This window comes from Diaphorina citri, unplaced genomic scaffold (genome assembly GCF_000475195.1).
Source record: "Diaphorina citri unplaced genomic scaffold, Diaci psyllid genome assembly version 1.1 scaffold4328, whole genome shotgun sequence".
Lineage (NCBI taxonomy): Eukaryota > Metazoa > Arthropoda > Insecta > Hemiptera > Psyllidae > Diaphorina > Diaphorina citri.
Genome location: NW_007381727.1, coordinates 603 through 11,015, shown reverse-complemented (window position 1 = coordinate 11,015; position 10,413 = coordinate 603). Strand labels below are relative to the sequence as shown.

At 36.3% G+C, this 10,413-nt stretch overlaps 1 protein-coding gene across 1 annotated transcript; it reads left to right on the top strand.

Annotated features, from left to right (window-relative positions):
• Positions 1-5,100: 5,100 nt before the first annotated feature.
• On the top strand, positions 5,101-9,836 carry LOC103520962 (b(0,+)-type amino acid transporter 1; the record flags this gene model as incomplete). Its single annotated transcript, XM_008486061.3, is given in 3 exon segments — positions 5,101-5,250; positions 5,932-6,100; positions 9,355-9,836. Coding segments are annotated over 3 exon segments (411 nt in total), but the record flags the coding sequence as incomplete, so codon positions are not given.
• Between the last annotated feature and the right edge of the window lie 577 nt (positions 9,837-10,413).

The window sequence follows — 10,413 nt, the reverse complement described above, 5'->3', positions numbered from 1 at the left end:
CATCATCACCACCACCACCACCACCACCACCACCACCACCACCACCACCACCATTTGATTTGATATATAGGTTATTTAATTTGATATATAGGTCGACCAGGTTTGGATAAGTCCTTCTATGGGGACAGACAGACACTGAAGTGAATACAATAGTCCGTCCCTTATACCTTTTTAGTCCGTCCTACTATTGTATTCGCTTCGGTGTCTGTCTCGACTTAACAATTGCCAGATCCAGTAAACTCTGATAGTTGTCCAAGTAAAATGTAGGTTTAGAAGGTAGAATAGACAAACCAACAGATTTTACTAAATCCTTAAATCTTTTAGATTGGACATTATCGACATCCAGATTGCAATTGAAGTCACCCATAACAATAACATCATCATAATGAGGCAGATAGGTACTAAGGAGAGTATGAAGATCGTCAGAGTAAGCTACCTTGGGCGGCCTGTAAACAACAACTAACATGAGCTTCTTATGACAATAAAGAACCTCCAATAGAATAAAATATATTCTATTGTGTTGTGTGTTCCTATTTTTTTTTTTTTTTTTTTTTTTTTTTTTTTTTTTTTTAACACGTATTCCGCAAATGTAATGGAAAGTCGTGTGATGTTCATACCAGATTTTTATTCCCATTTTTGGCCAAAAAGAGATATTTTAGCCTGTATTTCATACTCTACGTGTGATTGCCGTGTAATAGTAATCCCCTACAAATACACAAATGTGAAGAAAAGACCAAGTTCCTATCCCAAAATGTCGGCCTATAAAAGTGGTGAGATCAGAAAATTAAGGCCAAGTCTGCATTACCAGTTTTTCGTGTCTGCTGAAAAAGCTGAATCTCAATTCCTTCAACCTTCTCTCAATTTCAACTTGGCATTGTTTTCCTGTTATTTTCATGTTAATAATAGGAATCCATTAATTTGAGAAGGAAAAACAATGCCAAGTTGAAATTGACTTGCTCTCATGTTGACTTGCTCTCACAACCAACTTGCTCTCATTCACCCAGTATCTCTCTAATAAATGTACTGGATGGAGGGGAGGCAGGTTGCTTGTATTTATACCGACCATAGCAAATGTTTCGATCGAATTAATCATAAAATCATAAATAGCTGTTATTAAAGTTAAGGAAAATCGGTATATACATGGGAAATTGTTGCAGTGGATTGAATTATAAAAACAATGTTTTCATAAGAACAAGTTGTAAAGACCCCCAAAAAAACACTTCGTGTTAAAAAATCAACGTCAAGAGTTACCCTCCACAAAAAAGTAATGATATAAAAAAAAGACGTCAATGTGGGACCTCCCTTCTACATTAGCTCTTCTAAAGAAAATAATAATTTTCCATCACTCCTACATCAATTTACCTTGCTGTTGAACCATTGATCCCGGATTACGAAACCTAAATCTTGACCGCAGTGCACTGATGAAAATTACAAAACAATTAACATTGTTATCTTCATTAGTGTACTGCGGTCAAGATCTAGGTTTCGTAATCCGGGATCAATGGTTCAACAGCAAGGTAAATTGATGTAGGAGTGATGAAAAATTATTATTTTCTTTAGAAGAGCTAATGTAGAAAGGAGGTCCCACATTGACGTCTTTTTTTTATATCAGTACTTTTTTGTGGAGGGCAACTCTTGACGTTAATTTTTTAACACGAAGTGTTTTTTGGGGGGGATATCACTATTTTTTGCTGTAAGTACTTACCCATCTAAGTTCATACACATTTAGAAAAATAAATGAACCTAATTTTTAATAGATACCCACGTAGTTGCTTCAGAAGTAAGCATATTCAGTATTTAGGTAGGTACCTACATATGTATCAACTCAGATTTCAGAGTCTATAATAGGTTGATAATAAATATAATTCATGAAGCGGTCAAACTTTCTTGACTTGGCGGGGCGGAGCGCTACCGCGCTCCTTAATAGGTAGTAAAAAATAAATAAATAATAATGTTAATTTTTCTCATTTTCTATCTCTTTTCCTACAGGTAGATATAGGTCCTCTAATACATACCCATTGTCACATAGCGTGTACAATGTACAATTGATTGCATATACATACATAATCTCAAGTGGTCCGCGAGATTTTTGGTTTATCAATAGTGGTCCGCCAATTCTAAAAGGTTAAGAACCCCTGCCATAGAAGGACTTATCCAAACCTAGTCGACCTATACATAAATATATCAAATTAAAGGTCTCTTTACCAGGAACACGAAAGTGGTGGTGCAAATTTTGTCCAGAGAACCGTACAGCCAAAAAACCGTCACCTATGTTAAGCTACGCCGAGCAAAGCCAATAAATGGATGGGTGACTTAAAGTTAATTGACTAATTGTGGGATTTTTTTTTTCTCATTTTCTCACACAAATGAGCTCTGATCTTGAAATTTGTCGCGACGACCTATGAACTCAAAGCGAGAAAGTTTTAGATAACACTTCAGTCGTTATTTTAAGACCGGTTTTAGCGTCACCTGTGTTAAGCTACGCCGAGAAAGGCCAATAAATGGATGGGTGACTTGAACATTATCGTCACCTGTGTTAAGCTACGCCGAGGAAGGCCAATAAATGGATGGGTGACCTAAACATTATATTGGGAATCAAGGGAGAACGGGCTCTAGTCTTGATTTTAAATCATTACATGAAAGTAAAATCAAAAAATCAAATCAAGAATAATAATAAACTGAATATTAAACAAATTAGGTAGGTACATAGGTACTGATTTTCTCTAATCACGATCGAATAAACTACGAGCTAAAAAATTCCCGGAGGAACGGACCCAGCTTGTATAACCACATTTGCCACTTTAAATGGCAAATCAAATCATGAATCTTTGTGGTAAAGCAGAGAGCTTTTTCACAACTTTGTGGGTATCACAGTATTACAAGTCTTTCATTTACTCAATCATCATATATATTATCGCTCGGCTCTTCGAATTGAGGATTCTCATGATTTCAGCTTTCTCTCTTAAATAAAAGATACAGGAGAAAAAAAATTTGCATATTGCCTAGAGGTCAGTCAGCTAATTTTCGTACTCCTTATTGCCAATCAGTTGAGTTTTATGATCCCGAAAGTGGTTTTTCTTGTACTACTGGAAAATGGTACGATTTTTCCGAAATTTTCTTTCGCCAAACGACGTATATCGCCGTTTTGCATATTGCCATAATTATGGTCAGTCAGAGTCAGCTAATTTTTGCATTCCTTATGGCCAATCAGTTGAATTTTGTGTAATCAGTCTTTTAGGTATAGTATACCCTAACTTAACTAAGCACAGCTGCAGTTATCAAAATGATGTTGGGAGCGTGTTTGTTTGTATTTAGTAAACGCTCGATCTCTTCGCTTCATGAGACTCAATATCTCAGGGCCTACTATTTTAACTATAAAATTATGAAATAGGTAATTTTTAACTATAAAATTATGAAAAAAGTAATTATGGCTATTCATAAAACATTTTTAAACGAACAAACATCTATACCAAATGCAAATCAATCAATTATTTTTTATTGTTTAAATACATGATAGTATGTTAACAACGTTTTTATATGTAAATTTAGCTCTATCTCAAATCGATCGACCTTCTGCTCTATCTCAAATCGGTCGAGTTAAAACATAGACCTCATTACGTTCGGTCAATTATTACATGTTTGGTACGTTTACCCTGTATGTTTTCCATGTATTATAACAATTATCCCAATGACCTGATAACATCATTTATTTGTTGTTCTGCTTTCTTCCACAGATAAATTCACCACATTTTGTCAATTACTGCTAGAAGTCGCTCCTACACAGTCCGTATTTGAAGACTATAATATTGTCACCCAGAAACAATGAAAACTTCTAAAACTAATATAAATTGTGATAAATTAATTTGTTTGTTATATTTGAGAACTATTGCTTTAAAAAATTAGACCGCGCAGAACAAAGTATTAAAACTAGCACGTGTGAAAGTGTTCGCAAGCACGCTGCGAGAACGTTACCGCTACGTTCGCCAGGATCCGTGAGGTTGTAGGTTTTTTGAAGAATCTGATCATTATTTTCCAAACGGGATACTTTGTCAAGTAGCATTATAACTAGAGGATGAATTAAAATACTATGTCTTCACTTGATTAGTCCAAGTCAAGTGAAGACATAGTATTTTAATTAATCCTCTAGTGACTAGAGGCTAGTCTTTGATCTTTGTTGCTATTACATATTATAGTCTGGATGTGTTTATACTGTTTATGAACGTGTTCGCAGACATTGGATGAGCCAGCTTAGTTAGCTAGAGGGTAGCGCGTTTGCCTTGTAAGTGCTAGGTCGCGGGTTAGAAAAAAGATTTGTTATCAGATTTTCTGTCTCATTCATTTTATTAACTAGATTGAATAATCTATTTTTCATGAGAATCCTCAATTGTAATGCCGCCACTGGTCGCTACTCGATTAAAGTGAGTGCACCCCGAACTCCAAGCACAGAGCCGAAAAAAACCTCGGCTCCGGCCAGGAAAGAATGTCAAAAAAATTAAAGCCGTTTTTCTCAAAACGCTTTTTTCCAAGTTAGCCTATTAAGCCTATTACATTACTTATAGGTAAGGAAAGTAAAAATGTAAACAAAACGACAATTTGCCCTAACCTCAAAAATGATCAAAATGTGTACGTACCTCATGACGTCAGACTTATCTGGTCCATTGAATATCTCATTAATTTATTACTTTCTATTATTATTTTTAATATTGATTGTTTCTTATTCATTTCAGTCAATCATTGTAAACCTTAGTTTCCCATACATCAATGAAGTTAAGCAACGTTGCACGTGGTTGGTACTTGGATGGGTGACCATCTGAACCAACCAGTGCTGCTAGTTTTCCCGGCCCACCCAGGCACTGTGAGGTTAATATGAGTAAGCGGGTAGCTTGTCACCGAATAAGGGATAAACCCCGCGTCACTAAAGACCTTGGCAGTTATACAGTGACGTTAGACGACCTTAAAGGTAAATGTACAAAAAGAAAAACAAAAAAAAAGACACAAAACACCACCACCACCACCACCACCACCATCATCAACACAAACAACAACAACATTGAATTCCTCATTAATTTATTTGTGATTGCTTGTTTCTCATTATTTCAGTCAATAATTGCAATCCTTATGATTATGGCTGGAAACATTGAATCCCTCATTGATTTCTTTAGTTTCACTGCTTGGATTTTCTATGGAGGTGCCATGCTCGCCCTTATTGTAATGCGCTATACGAGACCTAACTTTCCCAGACCTTATAAGGTAGGAATCTTCAATTCAAAAACAAAAATGAAAAAATATCAGCCAGCGCAAAGACAGGCAAGAACAAAGCCAGAACAAAAAAGTGTTACGTAAAAGTAAAATAAATAAAAACATTGCCAAGTTGACAATAAGAGAAGATTTGAGAAATCTAGATTACCTACACTCACGGGCAATAAAAGCGGGGCACCCCTATTTTTTTGGTTTTTCTTAAACTGTGCTGCTCAGTGTTCAATTTTTTCCGGTAAAACCGTTATTTACGTTTTTTGCTGTAAAGTTTGAAATTTATTCCACAATACCGTATACCTACATACCCTGTGAGTAAAAAAAGAAAAAATGAAAAATAAGGATAAGTTTTATGCTGAAAATGCATGTTTTTGGAGATAAATGTTGGTGTAACTTTTTTCTCCTCAATATTCGAATCCGAAAGTAGATAGAAAAAATACATGGTGTTTCCATTTTGAATGCAATCGGGACGTCACACTCGTCAGCCCCAGTCAGGGCTGCAAAGTGTCGGTTTTGGGCGACGTTTGTTTCATTGTTAATTTTCAGTCACTTATAGCCGTTTCTTCGCAATTTTGAGAAGATTTTCAGATTCTGACGAACATTTTACATTAGATTCGCTAATAACTTATTCCTGACTGAAATTCAACATCTCTAGTGTATTGTTTTGCTTATTTCCAGGTCCCAATTATCATTCCAATAGGTGTCTTAATCATCTCATTTTACTTAGTTGTGGGACCCATCATGGACTCTCCGAAATTCGAGTATTTGTATGCAACTATATTCATCTTCTCTGGATTATTCCTCTATATACCAATGGTGCATTATAACTTTAAGACCATACTCATGGGTAAGTTAAATAAGCCTTTTAGCCTATGACTTATGGGCTCAGTTAGTGTTTTCGTAAAGAATAAAAAAAAAAAAAAAAAAAAAAAAATACCCTAAATCTGTCGAAAAATTACTATTTCAGGAAAAATTACCCTAATTTAGGAAAAAATACCCTGAATTTATTTATCCTAATAAACGTTGTATTTGTATAATACATGTTAATATGATAATCATACGATAAACAAATCATTAAACTCCTCTAAAGATCAAATTACATACTATAGGCGGGGAGATGAGCAGGGAAATTTTACGTGGGAAGGTACAAAATTTTTGACCACGGCATGTGGTGCGGAAAGTTGAGAACAAATAGAAAACCCATTGCTTACGCATCGGACCGGGGGCGTTTGGCGGCAGTGGCCGTAATCGAAATTGGGCCAAAATCTTCGTGGAAAGGTACACGAATAATTCCAACGCCATATGATGTCGACATGGCCCCTAAACTCAAAATCACGTACCTAGTAAGAAAACTTTTTTGTGGGATTTCGAGCTCCGTTTCAAGTCTCTAGCTCTTACCGTTCTCTAGATATTTTGTTTACAGACACACACACACACACGGATCAACGGCTGAAACTTTGAATTTAGGCTCTAGGGACCTCAAAACGTGTTTTGGCACTAAAAACTGACCATCAAAAATTTGACCCGATTGCATTACGTTCCTTGTTCCTTCCTCTAGGAGTCTAGGATAAGGAAAGTAAAAAGGTAAATGAAACTTACATAGGTACCTACTTACATACTCAATTTCTAGGCTAGACTAGAAAATGTTTTTTAAAAACTTTACTGAATAAAAACATGTAGGTAGGTATCTACCTAAATAAAAATATGTACCTAGGTAGGTACCTACCTATATACATTTTTTTTTTTTTTTTATAAAGTGCCTCAGCAGAATTAAGGTAAGTAATAAAATAAGAGAAGTAGCTGGCTGGAAACCCAAAAAGTTGAAACCTCAGCTAGGAAAATACAATCGTTCCAACAGTCTGGTGCTCGAGCGGACGGCAATGGAGAAATTTCTCAAAGATGTCTTGAAACCAGGAGAGGAAAAGAAGAAGGACACGAAACAGAACAAGGAATCAAATACAGAACCAAAGGAAAGGACAGAGAACATGGAGGTGGATGCAGGCGGAAATACAGAGGCGGAAGTAACAGATTAGCAATCAATCAACCTATGCGAAAACAATAATTATGTAAATAATTTTAACGTAGGTACGGGAAATGGTAATGATTGTATTTTAGATGTCAATTTACCCACTTATGATTTTATTGCAGATCTCTCAAGCAGGAGTGGAGGTTGAAAGAGTTACAAGGAGAGCTGGAAAATATCACATGGAGAGTTATCGGAGTAAGTGAAGTGAGGAGAAAAGGAGAGAGGTGTATAAGGTTGGAAAATGGAGATGAGTTTTACTATAATGGAGGAGAGGGAGTGGTAGGAGGTACGGGGTTTTTAGTAAATTCAGGATACAAAGATCAATCGGTCTTAAAATTTGAATGTTATTCCACACGAGTTTCTTCGATCGTACTCCAAATTGAGGATTCTCATGATTTCAGCTTTCTCTCTTAAATAAAAGATACAAGAGAAAAAAAAATTACGTATTTTTTCTTTTTTTAATTGAGCGAGTTTTTCTCAAGTTATTCCACTGCAAACGCGAGATCGTGAAACCACGTGGTCGTACATTTGACAACACTGGTGCGTGACGTCAGATTACAGTTCCCCTCCACGCGCTAGTACCTTATCACTAGTAGAGGTACTGCGTTTAGAGCTTCTGAGGAAGAGAACTTGTATAACGAATATAACGATATTATTTTATCAATAGGTATCTTATTATTCTGATAGGTACATACTCTTTTGATGGATATGGATGGACATAAATTAAAGCTTTCATAAGTTGGTATTTTCTTTGAAGTATCTATAATGGAACATAGTGACCACTCTTATTTGAAACCTCCCTTCACAACTGACGAACTTCTTATACACAGGGCTAAGCTTTAGGTTAGGCTAAGCTTGAAAAATAGAAAGAAAAAATTCGAAAGATATACCTCTACCTATTTTTTTTCTTCTTCTATTTTTCAAGCTTAGACTATCCTAGACACAATACATCCCATTTATGGGTTCTATTAACCCAGGCAATTGGGTATGCTACGGCACTATTGTAGCAGTTGTTTCATTGCTACAAAAGCACTAAATAAAAACGGCTGTGAAACTAACACTCATCTTTTGTATGTAGGTATTTACCTAGTACTTACGAAGAAAATAATTATTAGCGTATAATATCTCTAGTAGCGCGGTCAAACTTTCTTGACTTGGCGGGGCGGAGCGCTACCGCGCTCCTTAATCTGACATGCTCAGCGCCTCAGCATAATATCAAAAGAAAACAACTTTAAATTGGCCAGTAACTTAAATTCTCGGAAATCAAGGCTGTCTTTCTCCTATCCTGTCTTCCTTCCTTCTTTCATTACTTCCTTTTTTTTTTTTTTTTTTTCATCAGCCTAGTTAGCTTGGTTGGTAACGAGTCTGCTTTTTAAGCGCTATGCCCCGGGTTCGATTCCCGTTCAAGGCGGATTTTATGCTGAAGGACAAGTTTAGGGGAGTCATGGGTATTATCATGAACATTTCTACTAACTCTCTTCTTTGGTTTGGTGTTTTTTTTCCCCCAGGGGTCTGATAGAGGGAACTGTAACTGCTAAGGGAAATATAGGATGGGATAAAGCCAGCCATTCCGATAAGATAAAATACGTCCCGAGCGGGAATCGAACCCGCGTCCTATTTAAGCAACCCACGACTGTTTGAACTTTTTCATTAGAACGGTATCCTACATACCTACCTAAAAATTGCATTTTAAACCTTTTTCATAAATTTTAACTATAAAATTATGAAATAGGTAATTTTTAACTATAAAATTATGAAAAAAGTAATTATGGCTATTCATAAAACATTTTTAAACGAACAAACATCTATACCAAATGCAAATCAATCAATTATTTTTTATTGTTTAAATACATGATAGTATGTTAACAACGTTTTTATATGTAAATTTAGCTCTATCTCAAATCGATCGACCTTCTGCTCTATCTCAAATCGGTCGAGTTAAAACATAGACCTCATTACGTTCGGTCAATTATTACATGTTTGGTACGTTTACCCTGTATGTTTTCCATGTATTATAACAATTATCCCAATGACCTGATAACATCATTTATTTGTTGTTCTGCTTTCTTCCACAGATAAATTCACCACATTTTGTCAATTACTGCTAGAAGTCGCTCCTACACAGTCCGTATTTGAAGACTATAATATTGTCACCCAGAAACAATGAAAACTTCTAAAACTAATATAAATTGTGATAAATTAATTTGTTTGTTATATTTGAGAACTATTGCTTTAAAAAATTAGACCGCGCAGAACAAAGTATTAAAACTAGCACGTGTGAAAGTGTTCGCAAGCACGCTGCGAGAACGTTACCGCTACGTTCGCCAGGATCCGTGAGGTTGTAGGTTTTTTGAAGAATCTGATCATTATTTTCCAAACGGGATACTTTGTCAAGTAGCATTATAACTAGAGGATGAATTAAAATACTATGTCTTCACTTGATTAGTCCAAGTCAAGTGAAGACATAGTATTTTAATTAATCCTCTAGTGACTAGAGGCTAGTCTTTGATCTTTGTTGCTATTACATATTATAGTCTGGATGTGTTTATACTGTTTATGAACGTGTTCGCAGACATTGGATGAGCCAGCTTAGTTAGCTAGAGGGTAGCGCGTTTGCCTTGTAAGTGCTAGGTCGCGGGTTCGATTCCTGCCTGGGGCGGATTTTATCCTAAAAAACAGACCTAAAAAAAAAAAAAAAATCCCAGAAGCCAGCCAGTTCCCGAAGGATCACTGAAGTTAAGGAACGATGAACAAGGATGGTAATGAGATGGGAGACCGTCTCAGAACTAATCATGTGAGCCATCCTAGTTAGCTAGAGGATAGCGCGTCTGCGTTGTAAGCACTAGGTCGCGGGTTCGATTCCCGTCCGGGGGAGATTTTATTCTAAACAGATAAAGTTCGTTCTCGGAACGACTGGCTTTCTCCAACCCCTTCCTCCTTCTCTCTTCGCTTTCAAAATATAATATACTAGCTAAATTCCGTCGCTTCGCTCCGGAATCCCGCTAGTTCATCCCGAGGCATGGCCAAACTTGTAGAAAAGCATGGCCGATCTTGTAGAGAATAATAAAAAATACGGTCGCGCTGCGCGCTCCCTATTAGCTGCATAGTTGTCAAACTAAAAACATAAACGTAAC